Source organism: Argopecten irradians, chromosome 14, assembly GCF_041381155.1.
Source record: "Argopecten irradians isolate NY chromosome 14, Ai_NY, whole genome shotgun sequence".
In the NCBI taxonomy this organism is placed as follows: Eukaryota; Metazoa; Mollusca; class Bivalvia; order Pectinida; family Pectinidae; genus Argopecten; species Argopecten irradians.
The window spans coordinates 11,488,102-11,512,543 of record NC_091147.1 but is presented as its reverse complement, the minus strand read 5'-3'; the positions used below and the strand labels follow the sequence as shown (position 1 = coordinate 11,512,543).

General features: G+C 34.2%; 1 protein-coding gene across 1 annotated transcript in view; it reads right to left on the bottom strand.

The window, feature by feature from the left end:
• Positions 1–1,762: 1,762 nt before the first annotated feature.
• LOC138307551 (uncharacterized) overlaps positions 1,763–24,442 on the bottom strand; it is a 38,111-nt gene continuing 15,431 nt past the window's right edge. Inside the window, exons 2-3 of the mRNA XM_069248352.1 lie at positions 5,377–5,472; positions 1,763–3,603 (exon numbers count right to left, since the gene is read on the bottom strand). Of these exons, the coding sequence (XP_069104453.1) occupies positions 2,781–3,603; positions 5,377–5,468 (915 nt within the window). The 5' untranslated portion in view covers positions 5,469–5,472 and the 3' untranslated portion in view covers positions 1,763–2,780. The remainder of the gene's footprint in view (positions 3,604–5,376; positions 5,473–24,442) is intronic.

Below are 24,442 nucleotides of genomic sequence, written 5' to 3'. Positions count from 1 at the left end.
TAAAGACATATTTCAGTTTTCTAGGCAATGATTAGGTACTGCAATGGGGAGCCAAGTGTCAACACTTGTGACAAATTGTACGTGAAACACCTAGAATATGAAGCAACATTTACAACACTCCTTAAATGTGAGCTGAGATTATGAAAACAAGTTAGTGCAATACCGGAGATTACTGATAATCAAGAAAAGATCACAGAAGCAGGAAACGACCCACGTTCATAACACCATCAATGCTAGTAACATCAGATTCACCGATGTAGAAGAAAGTAATGGTACTAAAGATTTCCTCGACTCAATTAGTAATGAAAACTAGCTCTACTGTCAATGTATAGGAATATAGTCAATGAAGGTCAATATCATCAGAAACAAGACGTAGTACGCATATTGATCAATTGAACGAAGACCATAGTCACAAAACTGCAGGACAAGAGCAGAGCTACGCCATCAAAACCAAAACATTCGGTATATCAAAGGTATACTATGCCATGAAACCCCGCAAGACAATCAGCGACGTAATACATCGACAAGAAGTCATAACATGAATATACCGCAGTCTCCGAAAACACATACCACACACTTCATACACGCATTACACCGCATACATGAGAGGCCGTCCTTACATGACCCTGACTGTAAGTAGGACATTCATTAAACAACCAATCAAACAAACAAACAAAAACAAGTAATGACGCAATGTGTCTACAAAAGCGAATATGAAAACTGGGAGTCCATTATAAACTGTTGACTAACGTAAAAGTACATCTTTTATGAAATATGAACCTTATGAAATATCAAATACATATGTTATACATATGAACTATATAACTTAAATCCGCTGAGGTGAATAGGCCTAATGTCACTAAAGAGACATAGAATCAAGTCATTATTAATATGGGAAGCATGGAATTTTTAGGAGTTACAATAAATAATATAATGAAAATATCTTTCTTCACTAGGGAGTTACCTCCCCGTACCTTCATAAACCGCACCATGTATATTTGTGTCACAATAAGATAGAATATGCCTAATGTCCAATTCAAATGACATGTTAACATCCGTATGTGAATAAAATGTTTTTAAATTGAAGTAAAATGTCCCAAAAAATGCAATAATTATCACATTGAAGCAATTTGAAAATGAAAATATTATTTTGCTTAAAAATCTTATTAATCTGTGACCATATACTGGGAATATGTTTAAATGAAAGCTGTTTAATGAAAAAAAGTTGACATGACAAATATCAAATAAACATTCAGTTAAGGCATATTTACTTGCAAAAATTGTTTATAATTTGATATCCCCTCCTTGCATTGAAGTCATGGCCCTGCAGGTAGGGCGAAAGAATTGTACCTGCTGTACCTGTATTGCATGATCGTAAGAGGCGACTAAATTTAGGATATTATCTTTTCTCCTTCTTCCTAACTGACTTTATCTTTCCTAATGCCATCCTTGGTACCGCCTCACTTTTGGCTTTGAGTTGAGCGTTTGCCCCTGTGAGGAAGGCTCTGGGTTCTGTCCCCTGGCCGAGACACACCAAAGTCTATAAAAGTGGTAGGTTCTGCTCCTGCCTAGCGCTCAGCATACAGGGAGTGGGACGACTGGTTCGCCTGTTGCCAGTATAATGTGACCGGGTGGAGTGTGTTGCTTGGTGTCTTCGGCGGCATGCTTCAGTGTTATATGTACTACAAAAAGGGCAACAGTTCCACTATACAAGAAGACACAACATGAATAGACCACATAACCATCAAATAAACAAATCAAATCCAGCGTTTCATCGTATTTTAATCAGTAGGTAAGAAGTTTACAATCGCTTATCGTTGTTAATGCCACATTTTATGTATGCAATTATTGAAATCGCACCTTACATATAAAACAACATGTGTTGGGATAAAGTTTAGTCCTGAAATCAAATATGCATTTATAAATGAGCATACGCACGTATAACATTACTTCGAATATCATTCTTATAATGTTTCACGTCAACGTCTTTTGTCAACCAAAATCGTCGTTATAAACATTCTGTTTATTTAAAACTCGAATTTACAATGATTACTGCGTTTTTCGATATAGATATTCTTTTTATTTTTTATATCTATTTGGAAAACAAACTTATATTGTCTTTTTTTCCAAATCATTTACTAATTATATTCGTATGGGAAACATTTATTTATATATTTTTATTACAATATATTTTCTCTATATCCATTTCATATCATACAATTAACGTTGTACAAAGCAGATGTATTTCTTTTTTTCTCGTTCACAAATACAAAATATATAATATATGATAATTTGAAATTTACTTTCATGAAAATATGATATCTGACAATAGAAATTACATTAAAAAACTATAACAATTTTTACTCACTCATCTTGGCTGATGGCATCATTATTTTTTTAAAGTTTTTGTCAATCAAGTTAGAGAAGAGCACAACTCCTTCCATTCGAGTGAACATTGCACTCGTGTCATAATATATGATGATTTCGATAATTCCGCGCGAAGGAATTTCCAAAGTTAACTTTGTATATAAGTTTAGCTTTGGCATGTACATTAACTCCCTTTTACTAGTTTTGAATGTTGTCCTGTGTTCCATATTTTTATTTGCCGTTGGCGTTGAATGTAACCTATCAATCTTATGATTGTGGAATGTAAGATTTCACATGAAATATTTCATAAACAGTTCCTAAAACAGAGTCTGCATTAGCCAAGACATTGAATACTTATGATACGTTACGTAACACTTAAGATGACATTTGTGAGAACACAGTGTGTCTATGATTTATTTTTCGGGACCTCGTTTTCCAATCAAGCCGTTTGCGATTGGTCCAAATGGCCGTTTAGCTAACAAAGCTTGCAGATTTCTACGCCGGTATGCTCGTTTTCCAAAGAGATTGCTTGTGAAATCATTGATGTATCGCTTCTCAACAGTAGGCCCGTCATCGTCATAGCTATCTTCTGAGTCAGATCTTTTACCGATAATGCCACTTGCCAAAGTATCGATGTATCTCTTTTCCACATGCGATTCTCCATCTTCTTCGCGTTTTCCGATCAAATCACTGGCAATATCGTCGACATAGCGTTTTCCGATTAAACCATTTGCAATTCCACTTAGGTAACGCTTTCCTATCAAGCCATTAGCTATACCACCTATGTAACGTTTCCCTATCAAGCCATTCGCTATACCACCGATGTAACGTTTACCGATCAAGCCGTTTGCAATACCACCGATGTAACGTTTTCCTATCAGGCCATTTGCAATTCCACCAATGTATCGTTTCCCTATCAAGCCATTCGCTATACCACCGATGTAACGTTTTCCGATCAAGCCGTTCGCAATACTACCAAAATACCTTTTCCCGATCAGTCCGTTGGCAATATCACCAATGTACCTCTTGTCGATCGGACTATCTGCTAAGTCATCAACTAAGCGTTTCCCAAGGAGGCCACTTGCAACAGAATCCATGTAACGTTTCCCGACAAGTCCGTCGGCTAAAGGATCCATCATTCGTTTGGATTGCAATCTTTCATTTTCTAGAGAATCAAGAGGCGCCTTCTCCATAAGACTGTTCGCTATTTTTTCAAGGTTTTGCTGATCCGAGCCACTGCAATAAATAGAGAAATGTCGGCATTACAACAATGCATTAAATGCTATGTTATATCTTGAATTCAAAATCAGTTTTAAGTATAGATTATTTTAAACCAAACTTTAAGGAATCTGCATCACAACATGCTGCTATCAAGAACAATGTTTCATTAAATCAAACTCTGGGTTTGATTTCCATTAGAAGAGTTTGATTTCCATTAGTGTCCAAGTGCAATACGCTGTCTTAAATTTACCACTGGACATTAGTGTGTCTCGTAGTCCCGCATCATACCAAATAATGCCTCTAGCTGTGCGCCAATGTTAAAACAGGAATGGCGAATGACTGGGTCCGAACACAGGAACTCCGAACATTAGCCGGAGGATCTACCGAGTGAGCTACTTAAGTACCGATTATCGGCCCAGTTATGCACACATAAATCAATTATTGTTACCCAATATCTAATATCAAACACATTATATGTGTTCTTGTTTGATTTGATGACTAATTATATTATCAATTAAACGCGTTGAAACATTGTTTTTTGGTTGATTATGATTTCCGCCATAACATGTAACGGGAAAAAATTAAGGGTTAATTGTCAATTCTGTGTTTTTTTATAAAGAAAATAAATGTCGTACAAATGAAATGAACTGCGAGTACTGTGCAGCAAGTGCATATATGATGAAATTTAAGCCATTCATTCTTGTAAATTGAAATAATTCTAAATCGCCGATTTTAATCGTGACAACATCATTTGAATGAAGCTAATTTCTTAACTATATTTTGTGTTTCTTTGGCGACTAGACTAACGGCTGTTCCGTAGATGTATCTACATATACGATAACTTGAACAATGTTGCAAATTTGTATAATTATCAATAATTTTATACCGAATACATATCTTTTTTTCGATGGTTTTTCAATACGTGAAGAACGAAAAGATATCGATTGATTATCAATTTTGTTGCTTGCATTGATGAAGACAGTTAATCTTGTGCAAATGGTACATGAACTGCTTCGGCAATGCAAGCAACAAAATTTACACTCAATCCTGTAACAAATCATGTGCAAATGATGTTCTCATCGTGGATGAGACGGAGCACACTGCGTCACATTGTATCTTAAGGATAATATATTGTACTAATCGTAAGTACATATTTTCGTCGTTCAGAAAATTGTTTAAGGCAGAAAATGAAAAAAGATGTGTATGTATATATCGTGTTTAAATGATATTTTAGTTTTTATTTTAAACGTAACTTTATCCTTTGTTTTTTTTCCATGTTAATCGAGCATATGTATTAAATACTTGTTTCGTTCATTGGATGCAACTTTTTCACACATTTCAAACATTCTTCAAGATAACCTTATTACCAAACACCGATAGTCAAACAAATTAATCCAATCTAATTTGAGTATTATATATCAGCGATGATTTGATATCTCGGAAGTAGACAGTAAATAGAAACGCCAAAATAAGGTAAGAGAATTAACAATTAAGTGTGGTAATTATTGTTTTTATCTAAATATAAGCTATTATAACTTAATATTGTATTGAATTGTAGAACAAAGGTCGTATCATATATGAAGATGTAAACAGTTACTGTAAAATACGTCAGAATAAAAACACAAACGCATGTATCTTTTAATATATATTATCGCAGACACCAACAGATGTATCAGTTAATTATTATAATAATAAAAGGTTGATGATCATCATAAAGTTTATCTGTTCATAAGTACCACCAATTTGATCAGTTGATTTTATAATTATTGATAAAAGAAAATTACTTACCTTGATCCATGAGTTATATATAGCATCACCAACATCCATTTTCCGAAGATAGAAAACATTGAAACCATTGTCGGTTTTAGGTATGAAGTCATTTACCTGGAAACCAAAGTGATGAAAGGAATGTAAATTTCTACTTATATATTTCATAAATGTACTGTTGATCAACAGTAGGATAAAGACTACCGTTAGAATAGAAACCTTTTCATTGGTTGAAAAATGTCGGAGTTGCTAACCAGTGGTACTTACACAGCAACAGTCTGTTATGTAAATGTGAATGTTTGCACCCAAGTGTTAATTGCCCAGACATCATTGTGCGCATGTGTAAGCAGCTATTCCATACGAAGCTGACCTGTTAAATCTTCATTTTTTTTAAACGATGAACAAGATATATAATGAATTATGTTCATGGAATCATGGACATATGACAAAAGACCTGCTTGACACGTACCTCAAAGTACATTTTATTAAAAAACTGTTGTAATATTCGGATTAGGCAACGAAACAAATGGCTACGTCCACGTTTAGCGATATATCATACAAGTATATATTATTTTTCTAACGAAATATCTCGGCTCTATTGTAGCGTTCTTTTGAACATGATGGTTAAACCTAACTAGCTTTTATTCTGTCCTCCGCTGCGATTTATAACATTTGTTCTCTTTGGTTTTTTTTTTATATTTTTTACTGTTAATTATATATCATGCGACTGTGTTTGTTTGTGTGCCTTGATAAAGGGCATGACTACCTTCGAAATTCGACAATATATTTTATCTACACACGTGGATTTACTTCCCTACCCAATACTATAACGGAGATTATTTACAAAACATCGATACTTTCTACATGTTTGCACGTCAAATTTTTTTTTTATTCGATGTATTAATATTTTTTTTATATTTCTCACTTTTCCCCCTTGTTTACAGTGGTTTAAACGTATCATTCTGCTATAAGGGGAATGTGTAACGATCCATTCCACAGGCAGTATAGCCAATTTGTCCGTCTCACACGATCTGATTGTCGACTGGTAGAGAGCCATGCTGACCGCCTTACTGGCATTGTGAAGTGATGGATGTCGGATCAGCCTTCAGACGCATTACATGTATGATTTACACAGAATAGAGACTTTCTCGAGAGTCGTTATATTGACATAGATTCCTGTTAGGTTCTCAATCATGCCAGCGTTACAACTTACTGTTTTCAGAGTCAATAGGTTTATACTTGGGCGGGGATATCCGACACAATTGAGTTATACTAGTATTAGAACACAGGCACTTAATCTGGTCTCATATTGACGATCAGTCATACACATAATTAATACGCCCTCATACCATATTTGAAACAATTTATTTTTGCCTGATAATGAATCCTTTTATTCATAACTTATTCTCTTCTACGTCTTACTCTAACTTATGAAGATTGTTCACTCTTCTATTAAAATTCATATGTATTCTTGGTAACTCGAACATACGGTTTATGCGTAATATTCCCCCTGTTGAAACTATACCACAAACTAAACTGAACTTCTCTGTATTACCAATCTTATATACATAATCCTGTTTTGTGTGAAATGTTTTGATAATGCTATAGATATGATCTATGCAGTAAAAGAATAGTCACCGTTTCATCAATCGGATTGGTCATATTTAATTAGATATCAGTATATCCAATCAGTTTTCGGGGATGTTTAATACACAGCCCTAAACCATTTGGCAAACCTAACACCCCCAGAAACAAATGAATTCCTGAAGTACACTGGTATTTGCCATCGCCTGGGTATTCAAAACAGATTCGTTATACAACATAATTGAATGCTTTACACATAACATTCTCCCACGATGGAATTCTAGTCAAATTGGAGATGAAAGCAAAAGCAGACGACAAATCCCCTGCTTTGTAAAATATAATTAAAAGTCCGGATTTCGTTACATTTTCATGATAAAATGATGAGAAAGAATGTATAATCCTTTGAAATATCTGGAATCGCAAATTGAACCACGCGCTCACGTGCTGTGAATGGGTGAAGTTCGTAACCGAAACTGGATAGATACTTTCACACGAGACATGGAAGGACTCCCAAAGCTCTTGTAGTATTACTTTACGCACATCTACCAAACACAAAACTCACTGTCTCAATAATGCTTCACATGTTTGCCGACAGAAATACTAGTTCTACTAGAGCAGACATAAGGGATTAGGGCTGCACATTTAAACAATTCTGTGATTGCAATTATTTTCCAACTAACGACCAAATTCACCAGAAAGCTTAAGCTCTTTCAATATATACAATGTCATAAGTGGGGTCTGTATCTTCGATACAATATGCGTATAATATTAATATACTTATTTTTGTTGTACCTTTTTGTTAAGATGCTCCACCGCTAACAGAGTATTCATTTGAACAATGACTTATGTTTAATCGTTTATGTATGTCTCTAATCAACACAAAATACATATAAAATTAATTCTGCTTTTGGTACGTACACAATCAGTACTTCATTCCATATAGGGCATAGTGCCGAGGAGTTTTTTCAGGACACAATTATTGTTTTTAACTGTCCAATGAAGTAATGGGGTAAAGTAACTTTTGTAAATGATTAAAAATACCTATTCGTCTGTTCCTGTTTCTGATAGAAAAAACATATCATTCGTCAGCGGTGTAGCATCTTTAAGCGGTCACTAACAGATAAGCACAATGATAAATATGAGAATAATATACCGAAAATAAGTATAAGGATAAACCACGTGAGTAATAGGCCAGAGAAAACACACCAACAGAGGGCCATTCTATACCAACGAGTGGTTTATTCAACTTCAAAAATCCCCACCCCTTTTGAACCCAATCAAACATTGTAACAATTCAACTATCCAACTGCTGCATAGTTGGCTAGAACTTAATTGGTTACACTGGTAAATCATGTTTATTCTACGGTCTAATGGACACATACAGGTACACTGTAATGTATATTTATAGGTACACGTGCATTCCGTTTGCCTTATCACAGTTACATGGTCATCGAATCAGAATGGATTTAACATGTAGTGATAAGTAGTCATTAGTTACACACAACGATCCCAATTTTTTTCGTGAGTTTCTTATGGATATCAAACTAAGATTTTAACATCGAAATACCATATTTTAGTGCAATTTATGATGAGGAAATTATAAATTCCAAAGGAGAAAAGGTGTTCTTGGAATCAAATTCATGATTGGGAACGAAGCACACCTTGAAAGAAGATAACTCTAAAATTGGATAAAATTCAACACCTTTATAACCCATCTATGCCAGGGGTGAGGTGTCATGCAGACACGAAGGAAATTGTGTAAGGATACTACCTGGATTAGTCTAAATGGAAATCGAAAGTGACTACATTATGAAATCATTGATACTCCAAACAAAAACCATTTTGGATTTGTACTAAGTGATCACTGTGTTTGAAGAATCATTTAGAACTTATGTACGGGACGAAGGGATATTTATGAATTAATTTTTTTGCAAAAGTTAATCTTTTTTTTCAAACACAATATCTTTACGTACATGTAAAAGTATAGTATATTTTACTTTCATGTCTACCACAGTAAAATGAACCTTTCTTTCATAGTCTTTTATTGTTCTCAATGCTTGAAAACATACATATTTATCACAAGTTTCATACTTTTGGATACTATCGTACTGACCATCATTTGATGGTGAAACTAAACATCTATTGTACACAATGAATGATGTCACATAATTTTGTTTAAAATCACCACAGCCATATTTTAATGTAGCTTTTCTCGAACAAAAAACATTGAAATATGTATATATACAGTTTATACAATGTGTGTAAACTTATCTATCATTTGTATTTCTTGTACTCATATTTAAATATAGTCAATGTAATGTAAAGTATTTAGGACTAAAACTAAGGTTTTATTTCATGTTAGGGAATACAGAATGCATTGAGTGTTAATTTATTTGTTGTAGAACTGCCTTCGCACCGCGGAGCCTTTTTTTGCGAAGCATTGTTCTGTGACTATTGTGAAGTGATGTGAGTTTGGTTTCCTAGATGAGATAGTGATATACTAGTCGTCATGGACATGGCGCTAACCATCCCGAGATGGTGTTAAATCGGTGGCGTCAAAATTGGTGGTTTATTTAACAATCCTTATTGTCACATGTAGGTGGGATTAACTCTCAGTTGATAATACCACTTAAGAATATATAATATAAACATTACACAAAGTGTGGTTGTAGGATATGGAATTTATTTCACACGAGTGTCTTTCGTAACTTAAAAAAAATAACTGTGAAATAAAGTGTGAACTGAAGTCGATATCCAATAACAGCGAGTTGTTTGACCTGTTTCTAACACAATGAACTCATCTCCAAGGCGGCCAGAATAAGATAAACGTTATTTACCGACATATGCAAATAATGTATAGTGATATTTTATACAGCAAATAGGCACTCATTAACTAATTTCAATTAAGAACTATTCAACGCATTCCTACTTACACAACGTTTTTGATCTAGATTTATATAGATGCTTGGACAATAAACAACTAGCTAGCGAACTACATGCGGACATGTTAACGGCAAAATGACATCTTCTTCCCGCCAAATACTTATCAAATCCTTGTAACATAGTTAAACTTCGGCCTAGGTGCGTAAATTCTACCAAAACCACTAAAACGGCACTCCTCGTAAGGCGATATATCATACTTACCAAAATATTATATAGTAGATGTTTCATGCTACTAATGGGAAATAAAGCATGAACGCCGTCACACATCTGGCTTCATCAACGGTATGTTATGCAAGTAGCGATCGGAGTACAACAGTATGACGCCATTAGACTATTGATGATGTTAACTATTCGTGACGTGACAATGAGACAAACGTAGTTCGAGTCAAAGTTTAAATTCGACCAATCAAAAGTCCGGATAATCATATTCCATAGTGAAATATCAAAATATTTATCCAACACCCAGCATATTTATACAATTGATTGAGAGTGGAATAACACGACATATTGTGGTAAAAATATATTTCGATTACAAACGGTTGGTGTTTGTCAAATCTCTGGGTATCAAACAAATATTGTAGTTGTTAATTATCAATTTGTTCATACCACACGTGATATAAAGTATATACGCATTCTGATTGGTTGACATTCTGATTAGTCTCGCATTCCCCAGACAGAAACGGTCTTGATTGATTACTATGATTCTGTGATTATTTGACAGGAAGTATATGGCATAGTGCTGTGCGCTTGTTTTATATAGTCCGACACTAAGCTTTATATTGTTGAAGCATTTATGAAAATTTAACTCCATAAGACGTTAAATGAGTAATATTTCACCTTAAATGTTTTCTCAATTAGGAATATTTGATATATTATTTACATTTTATTAATATTATGATTGATTCTTTATCGAAATATGATTCTTTGATAGTCATAAGTGTATTTTTGATGATGAAATATCACTACACCTTATTTCGGCGTTACCTTATCCTTACCGTATTTCTATAGGCTAAAAGTGGAAATAAATGTGGTAGAATCAGGTCACATGACTCGTGGTTATTGAAAATGGAATTTGGAAATGGAATTTATTCCACACTCGTCAGATTTTTTTTTAATTACAAAAGACGCAAGCTTGAGCTTCAACTCTTTACAGGCTCTTTGACATTTGACAAAACAATATATAAATGGATACCCGTTCAAATTTGTCTGAGGTCTTCTTATCCTACCATTGATGTTATATAAGCTCAGGTATATGTTTAAAGTACCGATCATTTTCTAATAAGGTATTACTTTATTCTCTCAAACGTATAGTATTACCTATGTACTGATTATTCAATATCAGAACTCGGCTTTTCGCGGCTACTAAACGTCGCGATTTCCGTTTCAAAACATTATCACGGAGATCAGGTTTCGCGGATTAAAAATTGAAAAGTAATACCTTTCAATTTATTTGTGCAAGAATTGTTGAAGATATGTTTCCCGAAGGTAAACATTCCCGGATTTTCCTTGATTAATCGGACGCGAAAGTCAGGAGTACTATTTGTAAAGATTATATCATGTATATATAACTTTCACATTTAAATTATTACTACAACCGGACAGAATATTAAAGTTATTGATTTAGATTGTTTCCCCTCATGCTAGAACCCACACAGCAGTGATTGGCCTCTCTAGATGCATTGTCTATTACTGTCAATCACTGCATATTTTTTATTCTGATCTCACTTCAAAACACAATACAAACCACTGGCGTGTTCGGTGCAATTTCAGCCAGTATTATGTTTAAAGTTTGTGTTTGAGACAGCACAACATATTGCTGTTGTTAATTCAACCTGTCAGTCTGCCAGAGAAAACACGCGAGGAAGTACTGGGCATGCCAATAATAAAACAAACATTTCCATAACATAATGTTACTGTACAATAAAACTTCAGCTATCATATATAATCTTACGTTTTACAATGTACACATGTCTATCATGTTCATCGTACGTTAGCTAGTCTAAAACATTCCTGGTCTTAAAATAGTTAATAACTTAAACCAAACACGCATTAAACAAAGGCTCGGTTTCCGTCTACGGGCGGACATAAATAAAATATAAATTTGGTGACAACATTTGAATCTCCCACGCAAATATCAATTATATACATCCTTCGGGAACGGCCTTTTATTGTATAGGGTTCATATATGGATATTTACGGAAAGTCATGCAATAAACAGAATGTATACTTCAGATTACAAACTGAAATTTCAACAATCTGCCTACTTTCACTTAAAACGAATATACATTTCCGCCCTACTATGTTTTTCGACGGACGACACCATTATTTGTCTGGAAGTCGGGGGAGCAAAAATATTGCAGCGAAACTTTTTTGTGTCATAATATAGCGAAATGCTTTTGATTCTTTGTTACATTGAGTTAATAGTTTCTTTGTTATTGTGATACTTCTATTGTGTTGTGTTGATATACGGGTACTAACATCTAAGCATTTTTTGTTGTTGCTAGGTTTTAAGAATAACATCACGTTAAGTAGCCAGCAAAAGGTTATTAATATAAGATGTTTGAAGGTTTTGTAATGACGAAGGAATTCTACAACAGATTTCATTATCCCCCGAGAAACATTTTTGCGTGGGATATTACATTGGGCTCCGTCCATCCATCTGAAATTCTTTTCCGGGCTATAACTCCAAAACCGTTTAACGCAGCTCTATCAAACTATCTGTATACATCAGACAAGTGCCCTAGTTGTGCCTTTTGCTATTTCGAACCTTCATTTTTTGAATATTTTCCATTACCGTGAAAACTTAGTCAAATATACTATATTACTCTTTCCTTTTTACCGGACATTAACTCCACAACCGTTTAAAGCAGTTCCATGAAACTTTCTGTATATACCAGACAAGTGCCCTAGTTGTGCCTTTTGCTGTTGGGGACCTTCAGTTTTTGGAATTTTGTCTGTTACCATGGAAACTCAGTCAAAAATACCAAATGACAGTTTCTTTTTGTTACCTGATGTTATCATTTTTAAAATACTCGCGTACATTTAATGTGATACTTGAATAATTGTTACTTTGACCTTTATGCATTTGGGTTTTTATACCAACTGCGGGGCGCTTTGCGGCGGCTCCTTGTATTAATTTTACAATTCACATCGTACACATTCGTATTATTGTTGTAGAGGATGACTACACACGTTTAAAACAAATTATTGTGTTTTCTCCAAATGAAATAAATTTCATTTAATTATTATTAAAACTCTTTATGATGATTAACGTACATGACCAAACATAATAAGAAACTTGAAGGTGTTCCTATGTCAAATAAACAAATCCCCTGTTATATCAGCCCTGGTAAAGCCGTAAGTGTCTTTCCGCGCTAAAGACGGGGATGTTGAGGTAGGCAATAATTGATCAATGAAAGGTTAAAATAAAAAATCATCTTATACTTGCATTTAACTTTGAGAATCTCCGCTTTCCTCGTTAATATTAAAACGTAGTGTTACATGGTATTGATCTGCAAACAGCAGATAGTTTATAACTTAGCGTAATCTTAAACTGAAAAATCTGATTATATATACATTTCAGTTTGAAAATTACTACTGCTTTCTACAGAAGAGACCATAACATGCAAGGTTTGGATTCCATCGTGAACAAAGGCACGCGCATGATATTTATATACTTTGCATATATACATGAATATGTTTAGGAATTAATGTAACAAACACATATCTCTAATAGAGCATGACTATATTAGAAATGTTTGTCAGTTATCGCTACCTCCTCCCCGCCTTCTAAATAAAAACGGAAAGGGACGTGACAGACATTGTATAATTATGTAGGCGGAGGAATTCATCAATTGTAAATTTATATTATTTTTTAAAAAATCAGGTCGCTTATGTTAAGGCGATACATTGCCGCATCAATGTTTTTTTTCTCCATTAAATACGTCAATTTATTGCGGGATCCAAGATTGTTTTCTCTTCTTCAAATTCTAAATTCGTCATGCCATGCGTGAGCATTAACACAAGAGCAAGGTATATTTGGTGAGGAGTTTGTGCTTTAACAGTAGGGATGAACAGCGTCTGATATAACAGAAACATGTTATAAAACACACATCCTGTGGTATAACTTGTTTGTTTGTTTGTTTGTTTGATTAATCAAAGGCCTATGAACAGCTATGTTCATGTAAAGACGGTATTTCATGTATGTTTGTGTTGCGTGTATGTTGTGCGAGGTGCGTGTTTTGAGAGACTGCGGTATAGTCATGTTGTGTCTTCTTGTATAGTGGAACTGTTGTCCTTTTTATAGTGCTATATCACTGAAGCATGCCGCCGAAGACACCAAGCAACACATCCAACCCGGTCACATTATACTGACAACGGGTAAACCAGTCGTCCCACTCCCTTTATGCTGAGCGCTAAGCAGGAGCCGAAACTACCACTTTTATAAAAGTACGGAGATAACACATGTCAAAGTATTTATAACGTAAATGAAATAAGAAAAAAAAGCGTCAACAACATCAACGCATGCATAACAACATGAACATCGAATAGGTAGTAGGAAAATGCTATACTTGATTACAATCATCTTCAACTGAATAGAAATTGGTTACATGAACATATCCACGGTTTCGTTTTTCGTAAAGAAATGAGGTCGACAAGTCGGGAGGAGTATATGGATGAGTCAAGTGATATAAGAGGAAAACCGGAGTACCAGGAGAAATACCCAATGACCAGCGGGCACCTATCCCACGTGGAATCAAACTAGAACATAGAAGTTGTGGACCTGTGGTACTGAGTAGGGTCATCTTAACTCTCGCCAAGCTAAATATTTCTGTTATTTTGTAATGTTACAATATAATATATCAATACAAGGGGATGTTCTTTACTATGAAGATAACAGTACATTTTTATCTTTGTTCATTAAACAAGGACAAAAACATTTTAAGTCGATTGATGTCGTCATTACGTCATGAGTTGGAAAATAATGTAAAGGAAAATTAGAAGTATATTTAGTATTTATTGATTTGTTTCAGGAAATCATTTTTATCTTTGGAGTGCTGCATCATTACTGGACAGTTTTTATTTGAAATTTGAGTAATAAGCTCTTATATTTATCTTGTTACGTTATAATACGTTAGATGTCTTAAGAGTCCAAGGGAAATTTGATTTTTATTCATCATTAGCTGAACAGAATTGTAATAATAAATCACCTATCTTTAAAGCTTTCAAGATTATATTTTGACCGTGATAATAGTATTCAAAGCTTTTAAGGTAAGATTGAACAATCGGATATTTAATTTTCGTTTTCTGTTTTGGCAGTTATTGATTATTTATGCTATAATTAGAAACAAGGAAATAGTAATACAGAGATAAGACACATTGTATGATTGTGGACAATAAGGTGATTATTTATAGTCGGAAGCAGTAAAATGTTATGGATTAATTGATTTTTTTTTAAATCAAACAAGTAATTACAAGATTCTTTATCTTTTACGGGCTTTTTGATTTGACATATAATGCATGACATTTACTATACATCGATATCACCGGTCAAGAAATACTTAAATAAAAAAAAATATGTTAACAACGGTAGTTTTTACTGCTGTAAAGCGCTCAGCAAAAGGAAGCGAGTGACTGGTTCGCCATCAGAGTGTGACAAGCTTTATGATTTATTGAGGTAGGATTATTGAACAGGAAAACTATCAACTGTACACCAAGGAGACTAGCAGGACACATGAATTATCACCGCTTACAATGGACACTATCAAGACGGTTACAAAAGCATTATAAGTTAGAACGAATCATCACATGAATAAACTTCATTATTATTTCATTAAATGTGTTGTCACTTCTCATTGGTCAAAAATACGTCACGTGTTCACCGATCAAAAACTATATCGCCCGATGATTCCGAAAGTAGTATATAGAAAAAGTATATTGCGTGGTTATTTTTAGATAACGTTATCGTCTATGTTACTAAAGCGCTTCTTGTTTCATACACTTTAAAACAACGCTTTGATGACCCAAGTTCGAAGCGTAATCACAAATTATGAGACGACGTCTACGGTTTAAATTGCTGTCAAAAATGACGATGACTTCCAGCAGAAGACTACTGTTTAAACTTTGAAAGTTTCAACGTAAACACGGTAGGGGAGTAAGAGAAATAGAATACCATTCATCAAGTTTCTGGAGCAATTGGGTAATTAATACGTGTAAATTTTATAATTCTGACGTCACTATTTACACTGACAGTATGTGTACGAAAAGGATTTTTTTTACATAACCAAGTAGTAAGCAAAAGGGAATAAATCTTTAGGTGAATCCGTTAATATATTTTTGGTATCGAAATATATTGTTTCATCGGAGAAGGAACTATACATTTGACCGTGTCCTCAACATGGGAGCTACACGTGTAATCTGGTAATGGTCACAGTACATGTACATGTAGATGTAGATGCATGCATTTGGATATTGGTGCATAAAATATACGGATGCATATAATAAATTGTTAAGTGTACAAATTGTGTTTTCATCTCTTTTTTTATCAAACAGGTTAAACATCATGAAGCAGAATTTATAATGTGATTCTCATTTAAATTCACTCATTTTCAAATCTAAAATATCCAGAAAAATGAAAAAAGGAATTAAAGCATTTTAATTTCTGTCAATACATGGTTATATAGACCACAGAGAAATTTCGTTTCGTCGGTCGATATAATCATGTACATGTATCAACCTTACCAAAATGTTATACTTGTATAATGTAAGTACATAATGCAACCAACACTAAAATAAATTATAAGATCACCAGTATATTTTCTATCTTTTGATTATATCAGGAACATTACTTTATGTCATTCACACAGGTCGAGATGGGCAATATACAAATGTATATATGGATTTATATGTATATTGCTAAATGTACATATAAATCTGGTTTGGGGAAAGAAGGGTGCTGATTGGAGTCAAATGACTATTGTAAATACGCGTTTATTATTGTTTATAAAAAACGTTGATATGTCATATCATAATATGACGCCAAATTCGATTCTGTAGGGATATTATTAAGAGTTCTTAGGGCGTAAAGTGGATAGTAAAATACTTTTCCTCAAATAAATCAATTTAACGAGAATTTTGTTATGATTTGGTTCTTTAATCTTAACGTCCCATTAACAACTAAGGTCATTTAAGTGTGAATGTGTCTATGTCTTGAAAGGCTGCGGGATATTCGTGTTTTGTCTTTTTGTAATAACAAGTGTATAGTCCTATTCTACTGCAGCATGTTGACAAAGAAACAAAGGAAAGTGTTCATGATATTGTTGCACTACATCATTTATAGATAATACAATAGAATGAAAACAATAATCCAGAGTAAAGAAACTAGGTAAGGTTTTAATATTGTACAGTAATGGTTACAACATAGTATATGAATGTAAGACCAATTATTTTGTTTGTTTGATTTATTAACGTCCTATTAACAGCTATGGTCATGTAAGGACGCCCTCCCATGTATGCGGTGTGTTGCGTGTATGTTGTGCGAGGTGAGTGTACTGGGAGACTGCGGTATGTTTGTGTTGTGTCTTCTTGTATAGTGGAACTGTTGCCCTTTTTATAGTGCTATATCACTGAAGCATGCCGCCGAAGACACCAAGCACCACACCCCACCCGGTCACATTATACTGACAACGGGCGAACCAGTCGTCCCACTCCCTGTATGCTGAACGCTAAGCAGGAGCAGAAACTACCACTTTTATAGACTTTGGTGTGTCTCGGCCAGGGGACAGAACCCAGAGCCTTCCTCACAGGGGCGAACGCTCAACTCAAGGCCAAAAGTGAGGCGTTGCCAAGGGAGGCATTAGGAAAGATAAAGTCAGTTAGGAAGAAGAGAAAAGATAAGATCCTAAATTTAGTCGCCTTTTACGATCATGCAATAGGGGCAGCAGGTACAATTCTAACGCCCTACCTGCAGGGCCAAAGACCAATTAAAGGGCAGAATATGCACTATAATAAATTTCATATATGTGACGTAATATTATTAAAGGAGGCTTTATTTCATCCAACTGGAGACAACAATGTATATGAATGTCACTTTAGCCTCGATAAACTATGATATGTCCCATCGACACATTGTCTCATCCCGAATTCAATTAATATTCTGATGGAAAGGACTCATTACCTCTGTATGATTTCCCATGTTGATGTACTTGTGATATAACGCTGCTGTTAACTACATTTCGTATTCAATGATTTAGTAAATATACATTCTCCAAGCTCTATAATTTCTTTCCTTTATTGAATTATGTAGAATTTTAACTTTTCTATAAACCCCTTGTGTAAAGCAACAATCGCACTAAGGTCAATGTCGTTATTGTAGCTCAAGTTTTGCTTGAGTTTTAATTAACGGTTTTAATCAAATTGCAATGGAACCAGCGAGTTTTGAAATGTTCCTTAAGACTATAAACCGAACATATGGTTAAATGTTATTGTAGGTGTTGCAATTCATCTGGCTGTTTCCTGGTTTTCTCAGTACTTTTTAACACTTTATCTACGAATTTGTGATCAGACCCTTGGAAAGAAGGACAACTGAAGGAGCCAGAAATGTCTCCTTTGTGAGCCGTTTAGGCATTATATTGAAGAAAACTAAAACTCCTTGAAATATACTTGATTTCGTAAATCAATTATTTGACGTGATGTTAAATCAATGCCACGATGCCATGGTTAAATGTCTTCATAGAACCATATACGGGATAACATGATGTACATTGAAGTTTAAGTGAGGGACTGTTATTTAACAAAACGTGCCTTACAGTCTATAGAAATAACAAATATCGACAAAACCAAGGGCAAAATACAACAAAATGCCGATTAAAAATTCTTCATAAGGGTGCTTGCAGGTGTTCTTGTAAAGTAATAAATGGATAATCACGCATTACATCAATACGGCCGTCATTTGCTTATATAATAATTGTCAATAAAAAGTACAAGTGTTACATACACAATTTGCCTAGTTGCCCATTTCGGTCATGCCGTGAAGCATTGTGTAAACTTTTAGTATTGAATATTTTTATCTAAAACTCTAAGTTTGTTAAGTATGTAACGAAACTTCAGACTTTTGATAAATGTTTTACTTTATGAAATATTAAATATTTTCCACGTCCGCTTATACCTCAGGATCATTCAGTATGCTTTCTTATCGAGAATTATTCTAACAGAATCGCTTGTAGTTGGTCGAGAATTCCAATGATCGACTAATATAGACATGGCTATTTGCTATCTCAACTGTTTCTTTGATAGTTTCGACGATTATTTGTAAAGATATAGCCTGTATTTGGTAAGCAAACCATACGATGTAAAGTTTAGGTAACGAGTTTATGGGTTGATAACGTATGATGCATGGAAGGAAATAAAGAAACTTGTGGCTTTTTATTGATTTCTGTTTGTTTGTTTGATTAATTAACGTCATAGCGTCAGCTATGGCCTTTAATTGAAAAGAAAATGTCGGCGTGCTACGTTTTAGTCCTTTTTATTCCTTAAGTGAAGATATATGCTCGGTAACAATCAATCATGTTGCAGTAAAGCTTGCAAGACAGGTCTGGAACTGAATACTACAATATAGTCGAGCTGTTTAAAGATTACACATACTAAATGGCACCAAAAATAAGTACTCTGTTATGTGTTTAAATTTACAAATATGATGGGTGAAGAAAAAAAGAAAACGCGGTCGGTCAAGCGGAATAGAATATAGTCACACTTCATTTTATCATGATTATGTGAAAGGTAAAAATAATAGCCTATGTTTATAAAAACAATGTTCCTAATATTGCAAAATAAGCTACTGCTTCACTTAATTTTATCATAAACGCATTTTGATGCCTCCAAAAACAGACATTCAGATACACAAAATTCTAAATATCTATAAGTTATTTATAGGATGTTTTCCCTGATAAAGCAAATCGAACCAGCAAGATTATTTCTGCGCTGTTTTGCACGGGATGAGTACGTGTTAATTATTTAGAGATAGGGGCAGTAATAGTGAAACACGTTTCCAGTGTTATCTCATTGAAGTAAAACACACTGAGCCTCAGACCATGCCTGGTCGCATTATAGCAGACGATGACCAACCCTTATCGTTTATCACATAAGTTACGTTAGTATGAGAGTGTTTGGAATGTCATGCTGGGACCGCTTATATAGCGTCTAAAAACAAATCATAACGATGACGTTAGCGATGGTCACACTCAGACTAGAGCCTTAAATAATATGTCATTCTCGTAAATTGTATGGAAGTGCTAACTAGTGAGTAGGTAAAACAGAGAAAATCCAAGCCCAGTGTGATAAATATCCTCTCACTAATTAAGATAACTTAAATTATTACGTTTTATATGCGTCATGAATACTTTTTGAAATTTGTTCTAAAATTGTATTATCATATAACATAAAAGATGTCGCTGTAGTTTTCGTAGAAAAATAAATTGTAGGTTATTCCAATATTGTAAAGTAACGAGAAACGTATTGGCGGCCAACTGAACCCTTTCCGAGATGTGAGTCGAAATATGTTTACAAACATACCTAAGACATAAAGGTAGCTAAAAAGTTAATCAGTTTATTTTAGAAATGTGAGAAATTGTTGAATTTAGTTTCAGTTATGTTGTTATATAAATGTCAGTCTCCGGATTTAATTTGGCGGAATACGTATTTCAACTCGTGCTTAGAGAAAACCCTACCACTGTACATACAATGGTGACCGTAATATATATTACGGTCATCAAAAATGGATGCCGGCGAAAGTCGCTTCGCCTCAGCTTTTGGTGATTTTGATATTTTATAATGACTATGAGGATTTACATTGGTACATTGGCATTCATTTGTACCTACTGCATCTATCCATCATTTCGGATATGAGTGAAAGCAGCCAATTTAAACACAGGAAGCGATGGAAAGATATCCTCAAGATGACCGTAATATCAAAATACGATGACGGTAATATCAAAATACAATGACAATAATGTAGAAGTTTGATGACAAATAGGATGACTGTAATACCCCACAGCGGCCCATACCGCTGTTCATGTATATGTAATCATTCAATACGACAGAGACAACGGAACATGGTAATTGCGCCAAGAATTGTCCATTTGTCCTCTTATCCGTTAAAACAATCATTTGTTATGATGGTTAGAAAAAAACCGTGCCACTTCCAAGCATGTTATCAAAAAGAATATTTACAAATTCAACAACGTTATTTATTACAGTATATTTTAATTGATATTCCAAATAATATTTCCATGCGTTTAAGTTAATTAAAATATTACATACAAAGTAAACATGTATATTGCATGTATGTACGCGACAACTAACCCAAACCAGTGTCACGCAAATTAAACAAATGAATTTCATTTATAGCCACTGTTGAGTTGATAGAATCGTTTTTTAAACACGATTATGCACCTATCAAGGTAAACACACTACTATAGCATCAGTAGCTTCAGACAAAATGTATAACAGATATTATCAACTAAGTTATGTTCAAATACACCAAATAAGTGATAACTTGCAAACAAATATCACTTACTAAAAGATGCTCTACCGCTGACAAATGGTAATTTTCTCTGTCAAAAACAGGAGCAGACGATTAAGTATTTTTCTTCAGTTACAAAAAATACTTCACACAATTTTCACCATTAAAAAGTTTGAGCTTCCAATTTTACTTCAATATAAAATACTACTGAACAATTAATTAATTGCATCCCAAAGACATTCCGTGGCACAATGTCCTATATGCAATAATATTGCGTTCACACGCAATACTTTTGTGTTTTCACGCAATACTATTGCGTCCACACGCAATGATTTTATTTATTTTATGTCTGCTCCCAGCCACCGTATATATGGAATGCAGTACTGATTGCGCATGCACCGAAAGCAAAATAAATTATTTTAAATTGTTTTTATTGTTAACTTAGTCATATATATACGATCAAACACCAATTATTGTTAAAATGATTGGTGTCATTTATACCCTGTCGACGGTGGAACATCTTTAAACAGGGTCTAATATCGACCTTAAGTACACATGAAATTTTGGCAAGTCCCTGTGCTACTACGTGTACAAAGTAGAACCAGGTAATATGCGCGGAATTCTTAACATTTCAACTCACTGTGAAGGCCAGTGTGAAAATGCATATTAATTTCACGTAAATAATTTACTGTATCTACTAATGTAAAGTTTCTTTGTGAAATAAAAGCTATATAATAGTATAACACATGAAATGCGCAGAGATAATGTACATGTGCAATCTGGAAGCCAGTATATATATGTTGAACATACACGTATTTCTTTGACCATACATGATTTTGTTTGTATCATGTTTGATTGTTGTAAAATGATTTGCATATACATAAATATTCCCTGAATCGTTAATTGCACGATTGGTAATTAAACGAAATATCTCAGCCGTTCCCTGAGTAACAAATTTAGCTTGATTAAAATATGTCTAATGCTTTACTAAATCTACTGTTATTTCTTTATACTGTAAAGTATACGAGTATAAACAATGTCATTACATGGAATTTTCTTGATGCTAATGTTTGCTGGAATATTCAAGGGAACAGATGGTGATTTATTTTAAAATTCTATTCTGGCTATTGGTTTTAGATGATAATGATAACTAAGTAAATTATGTTATCCCGATGAGGCCATATTCTCTGTGTTAATGAAAATTAATTCTACTCATATGTTCCATATGAGTAGAATAATTAGAGGTTATTATATGTCAATTTTGATATCGCACCCTTTATCAGCTCGTGACCGCCATATCAGCCCAAGGGCCGCAGGCCCGAGGGCTGATATCAGGTCAAGGGCTGATAAAGGGTGCGATATCAAAATTGACATATCATAACCTTTTTATCACACATTTTGAAAAAAAGGAGAAAGAAATTTTAACAATTTAAAAACATGTATAAAAACGTATTGATCAATGACCGATATTCCACTGGTCATATTGTAGGCCAATTTAATGTTGAAACAGTGGAAAAACTTCATTACATGTACATGTACACAGTATAGGTTTTTTTACAAATACATAATCCCCGGTTCAATGGACGAGCTGAAACATACATTTTAAGGAAAATTAACAAGATCCTAGTGAATGTTAACTATCACTTTAAAATGATAATGTTCAACAAATTCCAGCAAAGCGGGTTCATTTCAGAATGATCGGTTTTACGACGGACAAGAAATAGGAATTATGAATTCGACGGGAAAACTGCACGTACATGTATTAAACTGTTTAATTTATTCCTGTGTCTCTTCTTGTTGACGAACGCATGTCGTTGATTTATTTATACCGAATACATTCTTTTTGTGTTATAATTATGTGAATTGCGATGCTTTGTTTCCGGCACTGTGGACAAAACTCATTTCAACCTGATCTTAGTTAAGACATTTATCTCCAGTAAAATCATCACGAAACAGACTATTTCTGATTTCTGATATCTTTCTCAATACGTTTACCCGAGAGCTATTTTGATATTGAAAATTGTATCCGTTATTCAACTTATCGTCTGTAGGAAACTGAATCGAAGCGGCAACTCTAAAATCCGGACTGAAAACTCCGGATGACGTGATATCAGCCCGGGCCGATAACTGATATCAGCCCGGGCCGATAACTGATATCAGCCCGGGCTGATAACTGATATCAGCCCGGGCTGATATCAAATTATGACGTCATAATGTGATATCAGCCCGGGCGCTGATATGACGGCGCGGACAGCACCAGTATCGCATGGGCAAAACGTTCATTATCAAAGACAAAAGTGTGATAAAATAATAGTAATCAACAATAGTAATCACATACATATACATCTGTTATGTATATTCAGATCTACATGCATCAAAATAAGGCAATATCAAGGTAAAGTTTGAATATATCGCTTTAATAAGATAAAATTAACCGTGCGTTATTGAGCCTTACGTTACTGTTTAGGTGAACTTGGATAAGTTTTCTTGTTTCAGCAAAACTTTCGTCTTATATTACAGTCATCCATGAAATATATTACGGTCAGCCGGTTTTCAAAAGACGTTTGATATTACGGTCATATCCGCAATATTTTCTAGCGCTTCGTGTGTTAAAATTAGATGCTTTCATAAATATCCGAAATGATATCCAGATACAGCAGGTACAGATGATTCTCTTGGTACCAGTGGAATCCCTTCATACTTATCATAAAATAGCGAAATCAGCTAAAGCTGAAGCAAAGCGATTATCTTTGGATTCTATTTTTGATAGCCGTAATATATATCACGGTCACCAGTATCACAGTGCGTACGGCTAACGTACGACTTTACTGAATAATGCAGCTACAACTGCTATCATAGCAATCAAAGATTCATTTCTTCCATATCTGTTGCAGAAATGTGGATACGTTTAAATTTAGGTACTATGGAAAAGACTATTGTGATTTAGAGACTTATATAGGGGTGTGTGTTTGATAATAACGATTTAAAGATGTGGCAGCGTTGTATGTTGTTGCTATTTTTGTACCATACCTGGATGGTAGT